This window comes from Bufo bufo, chromosome 10 (genome assembly GCF_905171765.1).
Source record: "Bufo bufo chromosome 10, aBufBuf1.1, whole genome shotgun sequence".
Classification (NCBI taxonomy): Eukaryota; Metazoa; Chordata; class Amphibia; order Anura; family Bufonidae; genus Bufo; species Bufo bufo.
Window position 1 is genome coordinate 10105953 of NC_053398.1, and position 24011 is coordinate 10129963.

Below are 24011 nucleotides of genomic sequence, written 5' to 3' on the forward strand. Positions count from 1 at the left end.
ATGGTCAGTGACACATACATCCTGTCAAGTGCCCATGCCCCTTATCTGCCTCTATAATTAATCCAGCTGAACTATGGAGGTCAAAGGGGTTCTCCAGGAAGTAAGAAAATGAAAATTCTTTAATATTACTTTGTTATAAATATATTCCCAAATACCTTTCATTAGTTATAATGGCTCATTTTGTCTGGGGAGCAATCATTTGCAGAAATAAAATGGCCGCCGTCCTATTAGTAGACACAAAACCTGTCCTAATCAGACATCAGGACAAGTTACTTCACAACACTGAGCTACAGAGCTGCCTCATCCTCCTCTCTGCTCTGCCTGTCAGGAATTATGATCCTGAATACAGTTGATGAGATCTTCATCTGAATCGGTGTAGGAATGGAGTTCATGAGGAGACATGAAGTACAGAGAGGACGGACAGGCTGTGGTAATGGAGACTGTATACAAGAGCTGTTTCTCATTAGCCACATCTCCACCCATCTGTTCTCTATGTACTTCATTTCTCATAATCCCTGAGAAGCAGAGCAGAGATGAGGATGAGGCAGCTTTTTAGCTCAGTGTTGTGAAGTAACTCATCCTGTTATGCGATTAGGACAGGTTTTGTATATACTAATAGGGCGGCGGCCATTTTATTTCTCCTAATTATTGATAGCTAGACGAAACAAACCATTATAACTAATGAAATGTATTCAGGAATATATTTATAATAAAGTAATATTTAAGTATTTGAAGTGATTTTATTTTCTTAATTCCCGGAGAACCCCTTTAAGCAGTATATCTCTGTACTGGTTGACGTGACACAACGGGCTACACTGTGACATGTATTGTGTGACAGCAAGTTTCAGAATAGTGATTTGGCTGTAAAAATGCAACCATAATGCAGAACAGTCACAGGCAGGTGGCAGTGGCACACGACGTGTACTGTGGTCTGTGATGGCAAAGTCACATGCAATTTAAAACCTGCAACCAAAAATCCGACTGATGGATTTTGTGCAACTTGCACGTCACAGTGTATTGCATGGTGACCTCACTGACAATCATAAGAAGTGATTCGACATGCGACAACGTGATCTTCATGTTGCGTGACTCATGTCACTGTGTAGCCCTAGCCATAAGGTGACACTAGCACTGAACACACAAATCGGTCATCAATTTTAAATACTTGTAAAACTCCTTTCAGTGTTGCATAACTAAAGGTTCATTTAGATGCTGTGAGGAACAGCCGATTTGTTGTTAATTAGGAATGACTTCCAGACAATTGGCTGCTTGTTAAGAGGAGGTTGAGGCCCTGCATTTAGATAGAGCAATCACCTCCACAGTATGAGGACAAGCAACCCTTGCTGCTATCACTCATCCCCATACAAAATCATTGTTCCTGGACAGCAGAGTGCTGTTTAGACAGCACGATCTGCTGCCCAGGAACAAGTATTAAGGTGTCTGCACCTACGAGCTAAACGCTTGTTCATCGGGTCATTTGTGCACCTTTACAAAGGCTGATTATCAGGAACAAGCGTTCGTAGGAACATTCTTTCTAGATAATCAGCCCGAACTGCAGGCCTTGTAAATGTGGCTTAACCAGTCTATGATTTGTGATATTCTCAGTTCCTGGACAAGTTTCCAGCCTCTCACTGACCAATTCCAAGTCGGTTGATTTTCTTGGAGCCACATGGACAAAACCAGCAGGGAAATTGGATAATTATAGCGTCAGTCTAACAGGAGCCAGGAATAAGACAACAGCAACTAGTACTACACAAGTGAATTTCACAGGATTACTGCCCGGAAGAGAATATACAGTCACCGTACAGACACTCAGTGGGAGCTGCAGCCAGATGTCTGCTCCAGTGACAGAGGCCACATGTGAGTATCATCAGGATCTGCTCAATGGTGACTCTTATCATCATCCTTCACCTCTGTTACAGTCACTTTTCCCGTATACGTCATGTGCTGTATATGTTCTCACCTGTCTGTATTATTGTTGTTTGTGCAGATCCAACCCAACCTGGAAAGTTATCCTTTATCAGCATCGGAACTAAGAATCTGACGTTATCTTGGACAGAGCCAGTAAATATGACCGGTGTGACTAAGTCATATAATATAAGCTATGGGATGTTCCCATCAACTAACATAACTGCGACAAGCAACGCAACAAATGTCACCCTTCAGAAGCTGACCTCAGGGACTAATTACAGCATTACTGTGGTCACAGTCGGAGTCCGGGGGTATCCGAGTTCTCCTGTCAGCACATCTGTCTATACAAGTAGGTTCTCTCATGACTGTTTGCAACTTTTCATAAAATGTGACATGACATGAGGAATACTACAGAGAAAATGGAGATGGAGCAGAGTAATGGAAAGGAAAGGGTAGAGGAAAGGATTATGAAAGAGTTTTCATGAAAAGTAGAGTCTGTTAATAAGACAAGCTAGGAGCATATGTTGAACGTTATTGCTTAAAGGGATTTGCCAGGATTTACATTGATGACCTATCCTCAGGATTTTGCACATAACTCACCTGACTGGAACCAAACTACACTGCGTGCAGAATTATTAGGCAAATGAGTATTTTGACCACATCATCCTCTTTATGCATGTTGTCTTACTCCAAGCTGTATAGGCTCCAAAGCCTACTACCAATTAAGCATATTAGGTGATGTGCATCTCTGTAATGAGAAGGGGTGTGGTCTAATGACATCAGCACCCTATATCAGGTGTGCATAATTATTAGGCAACTTCCTTTCCTTTGGCAAAATGGGTCAAAAGAAGGACTTGACAGGCTCAGAAAAGTCAAAAATAGTGAGATATCTTGCAGAGGGATGCAGCACTCTTAAAATTGCAAAGCTTCTGAAGCGTGATCATCGAAGAATCAAGCGTTTCATTCAAAATAGTCAACAGGGTCGCAAGAAGCGTGTGGAAAAACCAAGGCGCAAAATAACTGCCCATGAACTGAGAAAAGTCAAGCGTGCAGCTGCCAAGATGCCACTTGCCACCAGTTTGGCCATATTTCAGAGCTGCAACATCACTGGAGTGCCCAAAAGCACAAGGTGTGCAATACTCAGAGACATGGCCAAGGTAAGAAAGGCTGAAAGACGACCACCACTGAACAAGACACACAAGCTGAAACGTCAAGACTGGGCCAAGAAATATCTCAAGACTGATTTTTCTAAGGTTTTATGGACTGATGAAATGAGAGTGAGTCTTGATGGGCCAGATGGATGGGCCCGTGGCTGGATTGGTAAAGGGCAGAGAGCTCCAGTCCGACTCAGACGCCAGCAAGGTGGAGGTGGAGTACTGGTTTGGGCTGGTATCATCAAAGATGAGCTTGTAGGGCCTTTTCGGGTTGAGGATGGAGTCAAGCTCAACTCTCAGTCTTACTGCCAGTTTCTGGAAGACACCTTCTTCAAGCAGTGGTACAGGAAGAAGTCTGCATCCTTCAAGAAAAACATGATTTTCATGCAGGACAATGCTCCATCACACGCGTCCAAGTACTCCACAGCGTGGCTGGCAAGAAAGGGTATAAAAGAAGAAAATCTAATGACATGGCCTCCTTGTTCACCTGATCTGAACACCATTGAGAACCTGTGGTCCATCATCAAATGTGAGATTTACAAGGAGGGAAAACAGTACACCTCTCTGAACAGTGTCTGGGAGGCTGTGGTTGCTGCTGCACGCAATGTTGATGGTGAACAGATCAAAACAATGACAGAATCCATGGATGGCAGGCTTTTGAGTGTCCTTGCAAAGAAAGGTGGCTATATTGGTCACTGATTTGTTTTTGTTTTGTTTTTGAATGTCAGAAATGTATATTTGTGAATGTTGAGATGTTATATTGGTTTCACTGGTAAAAATAAATAATTGAAATGGGTATATATTTGTTTTTTATTAAGTTGCCTAATAATTATGCACAGTAATAGTCACCTGCACACATAGATATCCCCCTAAAATAGCTAAAACTAAAAACAAACTAAAAACTACTTCCAAAAATATTCAGCTTTGATATTAATGAGTTTTTTGGGTTCATTGAGAACATGGTTGTTGTTCAATAATAAAATTAATCCTCAAAAATACAATTTGCCTAATAATTCTGCACTCCCTGTAATTCCATTGACTATAATGGGGTCAGTTCAGTTTCTGTTCAGGAGTCTGCTTTTTCAGCAGAGAAATAAGTCCCCAATGCAAGGCTTGGGGGGAAGGGGAGGGGGGGGGGAGTGTGTTACCTGTGGACAGAGGCCTGGAGGCTCTGTCAGTGTGGGCTCAGCTGGGCAAGGCTGAGGGACCACAAGGCTGGGAGATAGCCTGGAGTTGGGGGACAAAGCGATGCCTGGGAGGCTCGCAGGGCCATAGTCAGGTGGACTACTGAGACCCAATCCCCCACAAGAGACGCTGGACTGGAGACAGTGGGCGTACTGTGCTCTGTACAGCCAGGGGGCTGTGGGACATTGGCTGAGAAAGCCGCATGTGATCACAGGGTGTGAACTGTGACTTAGGTGAGTCAGGAATATTGTGTTCAGTTAGAGCCTGGATGGGCGAGTGTTTATTGTTTTGTTTTTGCTGGTGTTCCACAATAAATGCACTGTTTGGACCTGAAACCTGGTGTCCTGAAGCCGTATCTGTGAGGATGATCCCCTGAAAGAAAGCTACCCCTCACAGTATCGACACTGAATGTTTGTACTTTCTTTATTTCAGAACCGATGTCGGTAAATTCTCTGCAGATCAGTGATGTGACCTCGTCTTCTGTGTCTGTGACGTGGAGTAAACCTGATGAGTATCAGACGTCTTTCAGCTACAGAGTCCAGACCAATGTCACCTCATCATCAGTAATGATGAATAATACAATAGTGAGAAGTGAATCAGCGACAATAACGAATCTGATCCCCGGAGAAACATATACATTCATGGTGTATACGAGAGCTGCCGATGACATCACTGAATCAGACCCGGTGTCACTATCTACCTGCACAGGTAATACCAATGTGTTCAGAGTATGCCAACTCATGAAAACTTTCCTTTATTTTTTCTTTTTTTAAAACATGGCAGAGACATTTATATCCTGTCACGTTCCATTTCCCTTTAAGCTAAGGTTGTTAGGCAGTATAGTAAGTCTCAGAAAAGTGATTTGGCAGTAAAAAGACAGGCAGGTCTTAGGCCGGTCACAGTTGCATTGTGATCTGTGAGGGCAAAGTCACGCGCGATCTCCAACCTGCAGCCAAAAATCCAACTGTGTGGCATTCTGTGCAACTGTCACATCAGTGTCGCATGGTGACCCCACTGACAATCATTAGATTCGACGTGCAATGCGATTACGTGATCTTTGTGTCATACAAATCATGTCACACTGTAGCCCCAGCCATAAAGTGACACTGGCACCGCAGACACGAATAGGTTGTCAAGTTTAAATACTTGGTTAACCCCTTGAAGTCCTCACCAATTCAACATCCCCTGAGGAAGCTAACGCGAAACGTGCGTCGGGGGTTTTAGGATTCTGCCTGGTTAGTATACCTTATTACTCACGTTTTATCCTCTTGCAGCGTACTCAAGTTGTGCAGTAGGTATTTCTGAGTGTAGTAGTGCAATATACACTAACCTGGTACAGCTGACTCTCTGCAAGGGCAGGTATAGGTAGGGAATAGTTCGTGACGCCAGTGCCAAGTAAACGGTGGCACGCCGTTTGCGGATGCAGGAATAAATTGAGGAAACGTAGTCTTAAACAGAACTTCAACTTTAGTAGTTTGCAGGCAGAGACAATATTGGAAACGCAGTTCCTCAGCATACAGTCGATTTTGCAATTCGGTCGATGCAGGCAATACAGTACAGCAGGGTTATTACAGAGTGTTGAACACAGGATTTGCAGCAAAGGAGCTTGCACTCTAACTCTGTCTGATCCTGGAATGTAGCAATTCTTCACCAAGGCCCATTAACCTAAGTCTGGCTTTATATCCTTGATTTGGGCTTAGATAAGTACCTCCTCTGTCTTTCTTAGTACCTCTTGCTCCTCTGATCTTTGCCTCAGTCTCTCCTAGCTTCTGAATGGTTCCTCAGGCCCTTAGGCTAAGATGTTCCTGCTTCTGCATATGGGTATTCAGGAGGGAATCTTCTCCTGAACAGCAGGCTTCAGGCCTGGACTTGTCTCAGACATAGTCTAATCTCCAACTGTAGCTTACTGAAACTAGACTCCGTCTCTCCCTGCACTTCCTGGTCTGGCCTTATATAAACTAGGGCTCCCTAGCTCCCTCTATGGACTAGAAGTAGGAATGACACCCCTAGCAGGCCTGTAAGTGCAAGTTTCAGTGACAGGAAAATACACACATTACATTACATTTTATAAAACTGACATAAAGCAACTTCCCATAATTAGGAGGGACGACAGCACACCAAGTGACCTTTGGTAGTAACGGGTATTACAACTCCCGTATACTACATACCCCACTGCTTTAAGCTGAGTACGACCTCGTACTCCATCATGGGTCGCCCAACTGGAATCTCTACCTGAAATAGAAAATAGAGACATGCAGGCTTCATACATGTAATTCATCTGCATTTACAATTACATCAGGTCCAATTGGCAAAAGTGAAGGGTAGTGACAAGGGGCGTCGTTCTCTTCTCTCAGGATAGTGAATGGAACGGGGGCGCTGACCTGGCACAGCGTAACATTATAACCAGGATAGTCCATGACAATGAATAAGTCCATGATAAAACAGTAGAAAACGGTATAAAAGTTCTTGGAGGCTCAAATAACAAACATGAGTCCGTACCCAGGTTATTTCTTATTAAATCACAGAGGCTCTCATGCGGTGGAGTCCATCTCTGGGCACAATACTTTTAAAAGAATAAGAATCTCAGAGGCTCAGGTACTTTTGAGTCTGTCTCCGGGCACGGTTCCTTAGTAACAGATTGCACAATAAAATGGACAGCAAGAAAAGTGCTGTAAAACCCCTGATCAACCTGAAAAGGGGGTGAAGGGTAAAAGGTGCAACAAAGGAACAGGCACAACTTGGTGTGGGGTAACAAAAGCAGGCAGGAGGTCCTGGAAACAAACGTGGCCTTGCTGACTTTATGATTTCAGTGGTCAACACCTACCACTGGGCCGTGGACAAACTGGCAGTTGCAACAAAGGGCCAGCAACATAGGACTCCTGTCCTGGAAGGGTTAACATCACCTTCTGAAGAAATAAATCAAGGGCCTAGCAGGCTGATCACAGTGGCATATTGTAGCTACTTGGCTCTGCAGGGAGGTATCTTCTGTAGTATTCCTCTACAGGAGGATGGGCCCACATGACTGTATCAGGGGGTAGCTGCAGGGTAAAGGGGCCCCTAATAGGTATTGGCCCCATAGGCCTAGGGGTGAACCCTCTGGTGGGCCGTGCCGGCCCTGGCATAATCACTGCAGGGTGTGACATACTTGGTACCGCCGCAGCAAGCGGTCCGGTGCTCTGGGTGCAGCAATTCACAGCAATCGCGGGTCCGGTCTGGGGCACTGATGGAGCGGTGACAACAGAAGGCGGTCGGCGGGTGGTGACAGGCACCCTTACCTCATCCTTCTTCGGCGGCGTCTGGATCCTGGCGGTGTAGGTCTTACGCAACTCCCGCAACTTCTCCTCCAGCCGGACGATCTGCTCACCAATACTCTCGGTGTCGGAGTCGCTGTTCTCTGCTGGCGCCGCCGGCGCAGGTACAGTCACCGCTGATGCAGACTCGGCCTCTTCAGGTTCTGGACTTGCCTCAGGTCTCCGTCCCATCCGGATGTTCTGGAAGGTAGCACTCAATCCTCTTTGCTGCTCCAGCTCAGATAGTGTCTTCTCCCGACGTGGCAGCTCGGGGGAAGGGTAGGGACTCACCCATTTCTCCAACACGGTTGGCTGCCAGAAGACGTTCGGCCCGATGAAGGAGCTCCGCTCCTGAAAGGCGTGATGGGCCGGCTCTGGAGAGCGTTCCGGTTCTCGCTCGCAGCCAGAGTGGTCTTCTTCTTCTGCCTCCCAATCCTCAGGTCCTCGCTTCGGACGGGTCACAGCAGTCGCATAGGGGCCTCGCAGGCCCTCGGCAGGGGTGTACTCCACTTCCTCTCCCTCGCGGAGGCTGTGCTGGTACGAAGGGAGGTAGTCTCTCTTGACAGACCTTCGATTGACATAGAGGTCTCTGCCAGTAAGATAGTCCTGAATAAACCCGTAGCCACGGGATTTGTCAAACGACAGCACCACTCCCTTTCTCCTTTCCAGGCGGGGTTGGGTGTGCGTGTGTCTTTCATGTATGGTCTTGGTTAGCTCCTCATACACGATCTTTGTCTTGGTATTCCGCTTGATAGCGGCCTCCCGAATCTCCGCCATCAGGGACGACCATTTAAACGATGGCTGAAAAAAGTCCCTCCATGAGCCATAGTAGGGCTCGGGTTCTTTCTCCCTGGTGCGGCAGGCAGGTTGCTCCGGTCCCGGAGCGTAGGCCGGTGGAGCCTCCTCTGGCTCTACACCGGTGTCGGTCATTTTTCCAATCATAGGTGCGGACGCTGCAGCAACACTCTGCTCACAATCCAACATGCTCGATCCTACTGAGGAGAGCGATAGGGTCGCGTCAATTAGAGTAGCCAGCTCCTCCCATTGCACTGGGGAGCCGCCCCCCAGGTATCTCAATATAGGGAAGGCGGTGTCCATGCTGGCAGACATGCAAATGTCCAGATAAGCCGTGGCGCCTGCCCTTGACCTTCTTCCCGCCTTTTCCTCAGAAAGGCGCCAATTTTTCCCGCCTTTTCGGGATGAAGGTGACGCAGCAGTAAATTCAGCCAGCTCAGCGGCCATCTTTAGGTACAAACGCTGTCTGTTCACTGACAGCAAGCAGGAATGTTTAAAGTCCACAAAACCACAATCCAATGCGGCGATTTTCTTCCTCTGGGTAGCGCAACCCTGCACAGCGCTTTTTAGAGGTTTTTGGAACACTTTGGGTACTATTTTCAGTCCACAAAGTCCACTTGAATAAAACAGGAAAATTGTCACTTTGGTCACAGGGCAACTGTATAAGGCACAAAGTTCACGCTTCTTGCACTAGAAAGCGTGCGTATCCTGTTCGTGACGCCAAAAGAGAGGTGCAGCGTACTCAAGTTGTGCAGTAGGTATTTCTGAGTGTAGTAGTGCAATATACACTAACCTGGTACAGCTGACTCTCTGCAAGGGCAGGTATAGGTAGGGAATAGTTCGTGACGCCAGTGCCAAGTAAACGGTGGCACGCCGTTTGCGGATGCAGGAATAAATTGAGGAAACGTAGTCTTAAACAGAACTTCAACTTTAGTAGTTTGCAGGCAGAGACAATATTGGAAACGCAGTTCCTCAGCATACAGTCGATTTTGCAATTCGGTCGATGCAGGCAATACAGTACAGCAGGGTTATTACAGAGTGTTGAACACAGGATTTGCAGCAAAGGAGCTTGCACTCTAACTCTGTCTGATCCTGGAATGTAGCAATTCTTCACCAAGGCCCATTAACCTAAGTCTGGCTTTATATCCTTGATTTGGGCTTAGATAAGTACCTCCTCTGTCTTTCTTAGTACCTCTTGCTCCTCTGATCTTTGCCTCAGTCTCTCCTAGCTTCTGAATGGTTCCTCAGGCCCTTAGGCTAAGATGTTCCTGCTTCTGCATATGGGTATTCAGGAGGGAATCTTCACCTGAACAGCAGGCTTCAGGCCTGGACTTGTCTCAGACATAGTCTAATCTCCAACTGTAGCTTACTGAAACTAGACTCCGTCTCTCCCTGCACTTCCTGGTCTGGCCTTATATAAACTAGGGCTCCCTAGCTCCCTCTATGGACTAGAAGTAGGAATGACACCCCTAGCAGGCCTGTAAGTGCAAGTTTCAGTGACAGGAAAATACACACATTACATTACATTTTATAAAACTGACATAAAGCAACTTCCCATAATTAGGAGGGACGACAGCACACCAAGTGACCTTTGGTAGTAACGGGTATTACAACTCCCGTATACTACACTCTTGTTACCATATTGTGGTGTTGCACTTTAATGTAGTATGCTGTAGGCGTTTGGTATATCTAATCTTTTTGACTCAAGTCATATAAGTGGTGGTTTAATCATCTGTCCTAGTATTCAGTAGGAGGATAGCAGTAGATCTTATTTTGTGTCTTGTAAGGTATGAGGTCCCATTTTGTCCTGTGTTTTTTATCTGCCATTGTATATGTATACTTTTCTTGTATGTATTAAGAATATATTTCTTATATCATTTTTTGGTTGTGTACATTGAATTGGTGAGGTCTATAGAATAGCATTGTGCATGGCACTTTAGTGTATGTTAGCTATTTCAATAGGTGCTAACTCCTTGAAGTTTTGCATAACTAACCAGTCTGTGATTTGTGATATTCTCAGTTCCTGCACAAGTTTCCAGCCTCTCACTGACCAATTCCAAGTCGGTTGATTTTCTTGGAGCCACATGGACAAAACCAGCAGGAAAAGTGGATAATTATACCGTCAGTCTAACAGGAGCCGTGAATAAGACTGTATCAATTAATACTACACAAGTGACTTTCACAGGATTACTGCCCGGAAGAGAATATACAGTCACCGTACAGACAGTCAGTGGGAGCTGCAGCCAGATGTCTGCTCCAGTGACAGAGGCCACATGTGAGTATCATCAGGATCTGCTCAATGGTGACCCTTATCATCATCCTTCACCTCTGTTACAGTCACTTTTCCCGTATACATCATGTACTGTATATGTTCTCACCTGTCTGTATTGTTGTTGTTTGTGCAGATCCAACTGAACCTGGAAAGTTATCCTTTATCAGCATCGAAACTAAGAATCTGACATTATCTTGGACAGAGCCAGTAAATATGATCGGTGTGACTAAGTCATATAATATAAGCTATGGGATGTTCCCATCAACTAACATAATTGTGACGAGCAACGCAACAAATGTCACCCTTCAGAAGCTGACCTCAGGGACTAATTACAGCATCACTGTGGTCACAGTCGGAGTCCGGGGGTATCCGAGTTCTCCTGTCAGCACATCTGTCTATACAAGTAGGTTCTCTCATGACTGTTTGCAACTTTTCCTAAAATGTGACATGATGTGAGGAATACTACAGAGAAAATGGAGATGGAGCAGAGTAATGGAAAGGAAAGGGTAGAGGAAAGGATTTTCAAATAGTAGAGTCTGTTAATAAGACAAGCTAGGAGCATATGTTGAATTTTCATGTGTTTCTCAGAGTAATCTACTCTAAACAGATCCCATTGACTGACCATTTGTAGCAGAGAATAAAGTCCCACATACAGAGCTTTTTTTCCACTCTATTTAATGAAATCTGCGACTGGAGGTCCCAAATGGAGCCTCCAACACAGACGTGAACAAGGCATTAAAATACGATGGGCTGTCCAGGAGGAAATGCAATTAGATAAAACTTCCCCTTTGAAATATGGAAGCAATGCAGCTGACATACAGACGCAATATTGATAATATACAAATACAGTAATAAAGGGCTGGATCCATATTTTAAACACCCACCCAAAACTTCAATGAGTGTTTTCTATCCCCAGAATAGATTAAAGTAGTGCATGCTGCTTTTTCCAAACACATTATTTGATGTTCCCTTGTGAATAGCCACATAAACACCTTAGAATTTGTTTAACAGACATATTATCCTAGATGTAGTGATGTTTAACTTGCCTGTGTAAAATAGTCCATAGTCTCCCTAAGTGATGTGGCTGCAGTTTGGTCTCCAGGCTCTAATTACAACTCTGGATTTTCAGGTGTTGAGCACACTGCAAGTTTTAGGGTCCATTCACACGTCCGCAAAATGGGTCCGCATCGGTTCCGCAATTTTGCGGAACAGGTGCAGACCTATTTATTTTCAATGGAGCCGAAATGTGCTGTCCGCATCCGCATTTGCGGATCCGCACTTCCGCATCCGTGCTTCCGTTTCCGCAAAACAATAGAACATGTCCTATTCTTGTCCGCAATTGCGGACAAGATTAGACATTTTCTATTATAGTGCCGGCGATGTGCGGTCCGCAAATTGCAGAATGCACATTGCCAGTGTCCGTGTTTTGCGGATCCGCAGAACACTTACATGTATCGACACTGAATGTTTGTACTTTTATTTCAGAACAGATGCCGGTAAATTCTCTGCGGATCAGTGATGTGACCTCATCTTCTGTGTCTCTGACGTGGAGTAAACCTGATGAGTATCAGACGTCTTACAGCTACAGAGTTCAGACCAATCTCACCTCATCATCAGTAATGATAAATGATACAATAGTGAGAAGTGAATCAGCGACAATAACTAATCTGATCCCCGGAGAAACATATACATTTATGGTGTATACGAGAGCTGCCGATGACATCACTGAATCAGACCCGGTGTCACTATCTACCTGCACAGGTAAGTACACACTTTGTAAATCTGATTTGTGTACAGTTTGTAAAAAGTGCATAAACGATGCCTTTCAAAAGATTAATCCCTTAAATGGGTTGTCCAGCTACTATAATGCCCCCCCAAAATGCCTGGGTCCCTCATACTGGTCATACTTATCCCGGCATCTGCGTCGGTGCTGATGCTCGCATGGTGACGGTAGGGAGGCTCGTTCCTGTTGTGGCCTGCTATTGGCTGCCTCCATCGCCAAAAGTTTTGATCTGCGCGACTGGGAGATGCTGCGGCAGTTGTGCGGGCATCAGAAGCGATGCGGGTGCCGGGGAGCAGGACAAGTATGACCAGTATGAGAGGCGTGGGTATTTTGGGGGGCATTATAGGGGTTGGATTAGGGGTGGAAACAGACAGCAGAGAGCATATGTGAAAGTAGCCTAATACAACACCACACACCTCTTACGTCTCCTTTGATGTAGATGTTCTCTGTCTTCTTCTTCTTTCCGACCAGACCACCATGATGATTTCTTTCAGCAGTCTCTTCCCTCTGCAGAGTTTGACAGACAGACATCTTAGTTTTCTAGTTTTCCATCATCCTCTCACCTTCTTAAAACCCCATTGTGACACCCCCAATACTGTGCCCGCTGCGCTCCCTATCAGACTATACTGCAGAAACAGTCCCCCTGAAAATACTAGTACCACACAGATAGTGCCCCCTTCAATAATTATTGGCACACAGTGCCCTAAAAAATAACTTTGCGTTATAGTGTAAACAGTGTAATAGTGTAAACATAATGTTCCCCAAAAAGAATCGTGCTAAGACGATACAGTGCCAGGGTGCCCCCCCCCCCCAGTAATAGTGCTCCCCAAAATCCCACCAATAAAAATAATTATCTGCCAGAGTGCACATAGTAGTAATAGTGCCCCTACAGTAATAATGTCCCCACTGTAATCTAGAAGTAATAATTCTCCCATAGTGCCCATACTAGTATTCATGTTCCTCATAGTCCCCCAACTATAATAAAGCCCACCATAATGCCCCAATAGTATTAATTCTCTTTATAATGTGTGACAGTAGTAAAATGTCCCCTCATAATGTGCGCCAGTACATACAAAATGCCCTGTTGTGTGGCACTATAAAAAATACCTCCTCTTAGTGCCCCCAGTAGAGCCAGTATATGCCTGTATAATGCCCCAATAGTGCTTCCCTCCCCCACATCTCTATGGTGCTTCCCATGTGTGACAGTATATAATGCCCCCCCAGTAGATGCCCCATAGTGCTCTTCTCCCCTACTTCTCCATAGTGTCCCCATGTGTGACAATATATAATGCCCCCAGTAGATGCCCATAGTGCTCCTCTCCTCCACATCTCCATAGTGACCCCCAGTAGATGCCCCATAGTGCTCTTCTCCTCCCCCCTTCTCCTTAGTGCCACCCATGTCTGCCAGTATATAAGATATGCCCCCATAGTGCTCCCCGCCTTCTGCATAGTGCCCCCATGTGTGGCAGTATATAAGATAGGGCTCCCAAAAGATGCCCCCATAGTGCTCCTCTCCCCCTTTCCCATACTGGGCAACAGCATAGGGTAAATGAAAAAAAATTAACTCACATACTTACCTCTATGCTGCTTTCGGGGATGTGATGGAGACCTCTTCCGGCCTGTGTCCCACACTGTACGGCTCAGGTGGTGCGATGACATCGTCGTGCCACCTGCACCAGCCTCTGATAGGCTGCAGATCTAGTGCCTATAGCCTATCAGAGGAACAGGGAAGGGAGACGCCTCTCCCCTGCCCCGTCGCAGCAATCATCTGTATCACCGTCCTGAGGACGACAATACAGATGAATATAGAGAGGAGCACTTCCACAATGGAAGCGTTCATCTCCCGCTGCCCTGCCGCAGAAGCTGCACTAGGGCCCCTTCCCAAACTGGGCCCCTGTGTAGCCGAACTGACTGCACAGGCTGTATATCCAACCCTGGGTTGGATAACCCCTTTAACTGGTTTATTCCTCAATTAAATATTAAATTTCTCTGTAAGATAATTGAAACAGAACAATTTTGCAACTGGAACAATTTTAACCACTTTGTGCCGTATTAGTACATTGCAGTAGGTCGGTAGTTAACGCACAACGTACTACTATTATGGCACTGTAATGGCACAGGCTGTGCTCACTCTATCACTGGCAGCACTGGGTGTGTTACAAAGCCAACACTCTGCTCTGACCGTTGTTTAATCCCTTTACACACTGCAGTCAATGGGGACTGAGGCATCTATGTGTCAAACACACAGTACGATACCAACCAGGCTGTAGGAATGTAACCCAATAGAGTCGCCCACTGATAAGGAACTAGTGCTGATTCAAGAGGAGGCAATGCCAGCCTACCAAGGATTGGGAAAGGACACAGTGCAGAATCCACAGTGGTTCTAGAGATCAGACAGACCACTGAAAATTGGAGAACCAAGCAACAGTGGGATAGGCAAGTCGAGACAGTAATGATGTGGCTCATCAAAGGGCCCATACAAACTGTACACAGAAATATGTTAAACCCATGCCCCAAGCTTTCAGTTGGAAAAACCTCCAGACAGAAACCTTGGGCAGACATTGCAGATGCAGTGTGAAAGGTTCCCTCCACTAATTACTAGAATGGGGAACGTCAGGAATTTGAATGCAGCAGCTGAGCATGAGCTGTGCCCGGTTATTTTCATTGCTCCTACAGAGTCTGAATAGATGTCACCATGGTTGGAGATAATGGGGGACCATGGTTCCTATTCTAAATGATTTCTAGAGGCCCCAGTCTTTGGCCCCACCATTCATATTACAGTACATGTTATACAGCTTCTCAATGCAATGACCATGTTTTATGCATGATCTTCCCACAGCACTGCCAGATCAACCCAACAAAATTCAGACCAGCCCTTCTGCATCCAGTGGATCGATGGACATTACTTTCTTGCCTTTTGATAGTAAACACGGGACGATAGTGGCTTACGCTGTCATTATAACAACAGAGAAGAATGGTATGAGCTATACTCTGGAGAAACGTTCAGTAGCCATTTTGTACTGTGTTAACCAGCATTAGACAATACGTTTTCATAAGCCCTCGTAAGCGGTGTGGTGGAAATAGATGGTCTCTCATAAACAGGGCCATCCCCTATAAGCCGGAGCGTCGAACAGCTACAAAGAGCAGCAGAAATGGACTGGTTTTATGCAAACATTGTACCATTATGTGGAGGGGTTTAGGCTTAATAATGTCACACTATTAGGGATTCAGATGTTGGTAATTCTAAAAATGGCTGTCACTTATTAATTAATTTACAGGGATTGTCTAGTTAACAGATATTGATGACCTATCCTCAGGAGAGTTTTTTTTTTATAAATAATTCAAATGCAGCACCACCATCCCCTTGAAATGAATGGTTCCGTATACGGAACGCAAAAAACGGCCCGCAAAACGGAAACAAAAAACGGTAGTGTGAAAGAGGCCTTAAATAGAAAAATACTATTTATTAAATTATATACATATACCCAATTAAAAATATATAAAAACATAGCTAATTCACAATTACTGTCCCTAATTTATACCTAATTGTGCAGCTCACGCAAATAGTGTTAACAGTAATCAATGCGGTATCAAAAATTTATATAAAAAATAGAGTTCCCTATTGGTGCGTATTTAATTATTGGTTCAGGGTTGTCATAACCAAATTATAGTCTACCTCTATATTATTTATGGCTTAAATATTGCCAGCAATAGTTCATACGGTGGTAGAATTTCCACTTCTCCTCCTTTTAATATGAGAACAGTTTATGCTGATCAGTATTCAGTGGCTACAACCCACCACCGCACTTTCCTTATATTAGATGTCAATGTTGGACGCCAGTAATGAGATTAATGTCCAGGTCATCACATTACATGCGTTACATGTGTTACCTGGAAGCGTTACTTCTCATCAGCTCCCGCTGTCTCATTCTCCCGTTTCCTTTAGTTTCAATATGAGGAGATTACAGCAATATCAGTTTTCGCTCGCCTTTGCTCCCGCAGCGATGCGAGGTTACAGTTACACACTTAATTGCGCATGCGCAATGGGAGTATAGGAACGCTGACTTAAGGGTACTTTCACACTAGCATTTAAGTTTTCCGGTATTGAGTTACATCATAGGGGCTCAATACCGGAAAAAAACGCTTTGGTTTTCTCCCCATTCATTGTCAATGGGGGCAAAACTGAACTGAACGGAAAGCTCCCAAATGCATTCCGTTGCATTTAGTTGTGGTCCCAGACCGGAGAGCAAACCGCAGCATGTTGTAGTTTGCTTTCCATCCTGGGATGCGGAGCAAGACGGATCCGGCATTACCCCCAATGCAAGTCAATGGGGACGGATCCGTTTTCTCTGCCACAATAGAAAACGGATCCGTTCCCCATTGAATTTCAATGGAGTTCATGACGGATCCGTCTTGGCTATGTTAAAGATAATACAACCGACCCTGCCGGATCCAGTAAAAACGTGTGAAAGTAGCCTTACGCTGCCTCTGTGAGTAAGATGATATAGAGATAACTTTCACTGGTTCCAATAAGATGATGATGATACACCACGCACCATATAGATCAATACCGCAAGTTCGCCATTCCCCAGACGCATTTCGAAACATATAGTTTCTTCCTCAGTGGTTATAATGATATGTAAATATGGAACTGATCGCTCTTATATAGAGCTTCACTGCTTTCAAGAAAACCCGGACCGGACTGTTCAATCATGTTTCTGCAAATCGGTAGTGCACACTGTGCGTTTTTCCTTACTAACATAATTGATACAAAAAAGAATTTTTTTGGATGACACTCCATATAATAAAAAAAACTAAACGTGTTAAAAAATGTGTGTGAGGCTGGGGGAAACAAAGATTGGGAAAATGGAAAAAAGAAGCCAGATCTGGGTTTCATAGTGTCATTTGCTCACTTGAGATTTGCAGGTTGTACATCTAAACTCTTGATTTTTTTTCCTTTTAGGTAACCGGCCACCATGGGGGATTTTATCTAAAACATACAATGATTTTAACAACAGACTAACAAACACTTATGTCACCTACATTATCGATAAAACAGTGACGCTGCGATCTCAGCGGTCAAATGAGATAGCTGTCCGTGTGGGTAATGGAACAAAAACTCAGTCTTATGTCAATGGACCACTGGACCCTCAGTTACAGTACAGGTGCTCAGTCACTATATTTATGTCATTAAAAGACCAGAGGACGATAAAAAGACCTTGGTATTCCCAGTCTTCTGGTTCTAATAAAATACTGCTAAATTATTATTAATGTGGACAGTGGGTGTTTTCAGGGGGGGGTGGTGGAGGCTGCAGGTGCACCCGGCCCTGGTGTGCATGAGATATGTTCTTACAGATATTGGAGGTGCAGAACATCAAGCTGCACCTATAAAACATGAACCTAGATGCTTTGTGACTCCTTTAGAGGAACTCATTAATTGCTACAATTATCTTGATTTCAGGGTTAGCATCGCTGGCTTTAACAAGATCAAGTATGATCCACGCACAGCCACCATCATTGAAGAACAATCTCCAGCATCCTTCACAAACTACACTGGATCGATCTCCTTACCTACAGCCCCTCTTGTGGGACCTTCCAATACAGGTATATTACAGATACATGAGAACTGTATGTTAATGGTGTTGTCCGGATTCAGAGCTAAACCTGGACATATCCCTTTCTTCCCCCACTCAGCCCCTCTGACATGAGCATGCGAGCATTTCATGCAACGATGCGCTCCCTTGCTCTGCGCTGTATCGACAAGGGCTTTTTTGTTGACATTTTTCCACTGCTAGGCAGAGGCTTCTGCCTAGTAGTGTTCCCGGTGACATCACTGGGCTCTCTGCTAGGCGGAAGCCTCCACCTAGCTTTCCCAAGGAGAGCCCGGTACGTCACCGGAAAAAGCCGTTGTCCTGTGCGATTCGGCACAATAAACTCAGGGCAAGGGAGAGCACGGGAGCATGAAATGCTCATGTCAGAGGGACTGAGAGGGGGAAGAAGGGGATATGTGCCGGCTCATCTCTGAACCCGGACAAACCCTATGGGAGGCATGTCTTTTGTTTTACGACGATATCAATAAAAAGTTCAAAAACTCACTTTAAGGGCTCATGCACACGAACGTATTTTCTTTCCGTGTCCGTTCCGTTTTTTTGCGGACCATATGCGGAACCATTCATTTCAATGGATCCGCAAAAATAGTTACTCCATTTCCGTGTGTCCGTTCCACAAATAGATAGAAGATGTCGTATTATTGTCCGCATTACGGACAAGGATAGGACTGTTATATTAGGGGCCGGCTGTTCTGCAAAATATCAAAATATGGAATGCACACGGACGTCGTTGCTATTATTTGCGGATCAGCTTTTTGCGGACCGCAAAATACATACAGTTGTGTGCATGAGCCGTAAGTTTCAGTTTTGCTTGCTGTCAGTGAATGAGGACACTATTGGCTACATTCCTAGGCAGTAAACCTAAACATAGCTAGTCTTGCGGTGTAGTTTATACAGTTGTATCCAGTCTAGCTCTGTGAGGTAAACAGCCTGGACTCCAGACTGATACATTGTAGCAAACTACTGTATTAGGTTACTTTCACACTCGAGTTTGGTGCTGATCAGTCATGGATCTGCACAGATGGATCCGTTCAGATAATACAACCGTCTGCATCCGTTCAGAACGGATCCGTTTGTATTATCTTTAACATAGCCAAGACGGATCCATCTTGAACACCATTGAAAGTCAATAGAGGATGGATCCGTTTTCTATTGTGCCATATCGTGTCATAGAAAACGGATCAGTCCTCATCGACTTACATTGCGTGTCAGGGCGGATCCGTTTGGCTCAATTTCGTCAGATGGACACCAAAACGCTGCAAGCAGCGTTTGGTGTCCGTCTCCAGAGAGGAATGGAGGCGGAACGGAGCCAAACTGATGCATTCTGAGCGGATCCTTTTCCATTCAGAATGCATTAGGGCAAAACTGATCAGTTTTGGACCGCTTGTGAGATCCCTTAATGGATCTCACAAACTGAAAGCCAAAACGCCAGTGTGAAAGTAGCCTTAGGGCTCTTTCACACTTGCGTTCTTGTCTTCCGGCATAGAGTTCCGTCGTCGGGGCTCTATGCCGGAAGAATCCTGATCAGGATTATCCTAATGCATTCTGAATGGAGAAAATCCGTTCAGGATGCATCAGGATGTCTTCAGTTCCGGAACGGAACGTTTTTTGGCCGGAGAAAATACCGCAGCATGCTGCGCTTTTTGCTCCGGCCAAAAATCCGGAACACTTGCCGCAAGGCCGGATCCGGAATGAATGCCCATTGAAAGGCATTGATCCGGATCCAGCCTTAAGCTAAACGTCGTTTCGGCGCATTGCCAGATCCGACGTTTAGCTTTTTCTGAATGGTTACCATGGCTGCCGGGACGCTAAAGTCCTGTCAGCCATGGTAAAGTGTAGTGGGGAGCGGGGGAGCAGTATACTTACCGTCCGTGCGGCTCCCAGGGCGCTCCAGAGTGACGTCAGAGCGCCCCAGGCGCATGGATGACGTGATCACATGGCACGTCATCCATGCGCATGGGGCGCTCTGACGTCATTCTGGAGCGCCCGGGGAGCCGCACGGACGGTAAGTATACCGCTCCCCCGCTACTACTATGGCAACCAGGACTTTAATAGCGTTCTGGCTGCCATAGTAACACTGAAAGCATTTTGAAGATGGATGAGTCTTCAAATGCTTTCAGTTCACTTGCATTTTTCCGGATCCAACGTGTAATTCCGGCAAGTGGAGTACACAACGGAACCGGACAACACAAGTGTGAAATTAGCCTTAGTCATTTGTGCAGCTACTGTGGACGTGTTTAGCTCACAGAGCATTGTCTAGACTGGATACAGTTGTAACCACTTCTCAGTTGAGAGCAGCAATAGCTATGTAGAGGTAGTGTTCTCATTCACTGACAGCAATCGAATATCCTGGAAATAGTGAGGCATTAAAACATATAAAATATATGAGAATGGTATAGAACTTATATAAGGCAATTAAACATAAGTGATTTACATAAAAATTGGAAATATTTGCAGAGTTCTCCACCATCAGCAACCTGGTACTTTCTGGATACAGAGACTTCTGGCTCAAGCTCCTTGCATATGTCCTTATACTTCTGCACAGTCATATGACGGTATAATCACAGGATTATCGTTACCCATTTGCTGTACATTTTTTTATTTCAGGCACCATAGTAGGAGCTGTAGTAGGAAGTGTTGTTGGCGTCTCTGCACTGATTGGTGTTGGATTTTGGTTTTGGAGAAGGTAAAACCAGATTTATTTTTCTCTCATTTATTTTTAATGCGTACATTTTCTATGAACCATATGTAAAGAGTTTAGGAAAATACACAGTATAGCCTGCAGGGATGTACTGTTCAAGCCTGTCACTGCTGAGGCCTGCGATTGGCTGCAGCGGTCACAGGACCCAGCTGCTTCCTGGTCCTGCAGGGGGAGCAGTGGCCGGACTGTTCATGTTCAGGTCCATAGCATAGGAGGTTGTTGACTCCAAGGCAACCTCTTTAATCACTTTGTGCAAATGAGGCAAGAAGACCACTGCTCTAATCTACACAGCAAAAGCTGAAAATAGTGGAGGTGTTAGCATATTGTGTGTAGTCTGGACGCTAGTCACATAAAAATAAAACCACAAAAAATAATTCGAAAAAATTATTTTCAAGTGTCATTTCTTGTGATAAATTGGGGCGGATTTATAAATAAAATGCTGCAACTTTATTAACACTTTCAACAAGGGGGTGTGGATTTGCTGGACAACGGTGTTGCTTAATGGCAAAGGGGGCACAGCTCTAGCCGACACCTACAGTAGCTAACTAATAGATCGTATAAACAGACTAGACAGTTAGTCAGTGATGCCTGAACTGCGGCCCTTTATTTGATTGCATTCTAGTCTAAATGTGCACCAGATTTATTATTCAGCAGCAGCCATTGTGATAAACCCAGTGTAGTTTAAAGTTTACTCTGTCTAAAAATTAAACCTTAATTAAATCTTCCCCAATATTTTAACATTTTATTTTCATTTCAGGCATAAAAAACATAGTTCAGAAAATATGACAATTAGGTATGTATAGTATGTCTGATGCTGAGGTCATAACAGCATGTACTTATTAAACTGCAAAAAAAATAAAAATAAAAATCTGTAACTTTGTAAGTGCATATTACTTATTTTGTGCTGATGATACTGATAAGTTACATCCTTTATTATACTTAAAGGGCTTCTGTCACCCCACTAAAGTGTTTTTTTTTTTTGGGGCTAGTTAAATTAGTTATATAGCGATATATGAAAATATAATTGTGTTACTTACATTGATCCAGCAGTTTATTCAAAAAACGAAGTTTTATCAAATGCAAATTCGGTCTCTACCAGCAAGTAGGGCGGCTACTTGCTGGTAGCTGCTGCAGAAATCCACCCCCTCCTCTTGTTGATTGACAGGGCCAGCCGGGATCTCCTCCTCCGGCCAGCCCTGTCGGCATTTCAAAAATCGCGCGCCTGTGTTGATTCGGCGCAGGCGCTCTGAGATGAGGAGGCTCGTCTCCTCAGAACTCCCTCAGTGCGCCTGCGCCGATGACATCACCGAAATAGAAGACGTCATCGGCGCAGGCGCACTGAGGGAGTTCTGAGGAGACGAGCCTCCTCATCTCAGAGCGCCTGCGCCGAATCAACACAGGCGCGCGATTTTTGAAATGCCGACAGGGCTGGCCGGAGGAGGAGATCCCGGCTGGCCCTGTCAATCAACAAGAGGAGGGGGCGGATTTCTGCAGCAGCTACCAGCAAGTAGCCGCCCTACTTGCGGGTAGAGACCGAATTTGCATATGATAAAACTTCGTTTTTTGAATAAACTGCTGGATCAATGTAAGTAACACCATTATATTTTCATATATCGCTATATAACTAATTTAACTAGCCCCAAAAAAAAAAAACACTTTAGTGGGGTGACAGAAGCCCTTTAAGAGCTGCAGTTACTTTTCTGCTGGTGCAGTCACTGTGTACATACATTACTTATCCTGTACTGATCCTGAGTTACATCCTGTATTATACCCCAGAGCTGCACTCACTATTCTGCTGGTGCAGTCACTGTGTACATACATTACTTATCCTGTACTGATCCGGAGTTATATCCTGTATTATACTCCAGAGCTTCACACACTATTCTGCTGGTGCAGTCACTGTGTACATACATTGCTTATCCTGTACTGATCCGGAGTTATATCCTGTATTATACTCCAGAGCTGCACTGCTGGTGGAGTCACTGTTTACATACATTACTTATCCTGAGTTACAACATGTATTATACAGTGCTGCAGAGCTGCACTCACTATTCTGCTGGGGGGGGGATTTGTGGTGTGCATGTAAAGGTGTTGAGGAGCCCCTTCTATTTCCAGTTGTATGTATGCAAATGAGCTCTTAACAAGCTCTGCCTCTAATGCCACCAGATGTAAGGCAGCTATCCTATAAGTCAATGTTCAGCTCTTAAAATAAGACTTGAGACATGACTTGGATATTAAATAAGCCAGCAGCTCATCTGCAGACAGCTGTTTTTGCCTTTCATCTGGTGGCATTAGAGCCAGAGCTTGTTAACAGCTCATTTGCATCCCTTCCTCCCAGAATTCCAGAGGAGCATGTATGGCCTATAAGTTTCCTCACACTGATTAAGGTGCTCTCTCCCTAAGGAGAGTTAGTTTCCCCCCTTACCTGGACACAGGCCTCTCACCCAGTACTCTCTGCTCTGCACTGATGAGGGGCAATCACCCTGAAACAGCTGTCTGCAGATGAGGTGCTGGCTTATTTGATATCCAAGTCATGTCTCAAGGCTTAGGGCTCTTTCACACTTGCGTTCTTGTCTTCCGGCATAGAGTTCCGTCGTCGGGGCTCTATGCCGGAAGAATCCTGATCAGGATTATCCTAATGCATTCTGAATGGAGAGAAATCCGTTCAGGATGTCTTCAGTTCCGGAACGGAACGTTTTTTGGCCGGAGAAAATACCGCAGCATGCTGCGCTTTTTGCTCCGGCCAAAAATCCGGAACACTTGCCGCAAGGCCGGATCCAGAATTAATGCCCATTGAAAGGCATTGATCCGGATCCGGCCTTAAGCTAAACGTCGTTTCGGCGCATTGCCACATCCGACATTTAGCTTTTTCAGAGTGGTTACCATGGCTGCCGGGACGCTAAAGTCCTGGCAGCCATGGTAAAGGGGAGCGGGGGAGCAGTGTACTTACCGTCCGTGCGGCTCCCCGGGCGCTCCAGAGTGACGTCAGGGTGCCCCAAGCGCATGGATCATGTGATCACATGGATCACGTCATCCATGCGCATGGGGCGCCCTGACGTCATTCTGGAGCGCCCGGGGAGCCGCACGGACTGTAAGTATACCGCTCCTACTATGGCAACCAGGACTTTAATAGCATCCTGGGTGCCATAGTAACACTGAAAGCATTTGGAAGACGGTTCAGTCTTCAAATGCTTTCAGTACACTTGCGTTTTTCCGGATCCGGAGTGTAATTCCAGCAAGTGAAGTACACGCCGGATCCGGACAACGCAAGTGTGAAAGAGGCCTTAGTTAAACAGCTGAACATTGACTTA

General features: G+C 45.1%; 1 protein-coding gene across 1 annotated transcript in view; it reads left to right on the forward strand.

Moving 5' to 3' along the window:
• LOC120980945 (receptor-type tyrosine-protein phosphatase eta-like) overlaps positions 1 to 24011 on the forward strand; it is a 55282-nt gene that overhangs the window by 11662 nt on the left and 19609 nt on the right. The window contains exons 5-9 of the mRNA XM_040410339.1: positions 15230 to 15367; positions 17354 to 17555; positions 17852 to 17994; positions 20607 to 20685; positions 21458 to 21493. Of these exons, the coding sequence (XP_040266273.1) occupies positions 15230 to 15367; positions 17354 to 17555; positions 17852 to 17994; positions 20607 to 20685; positions 21458 to 21493 (598 nt within the window). The remainder of the gene's footprint in view (positions 1 to 15229; positions 15368 to 17353; positions 17556 to 17851; positions 17995 to 20606; positions 20686 to 21457; positions 21494 to 24011) is intronic.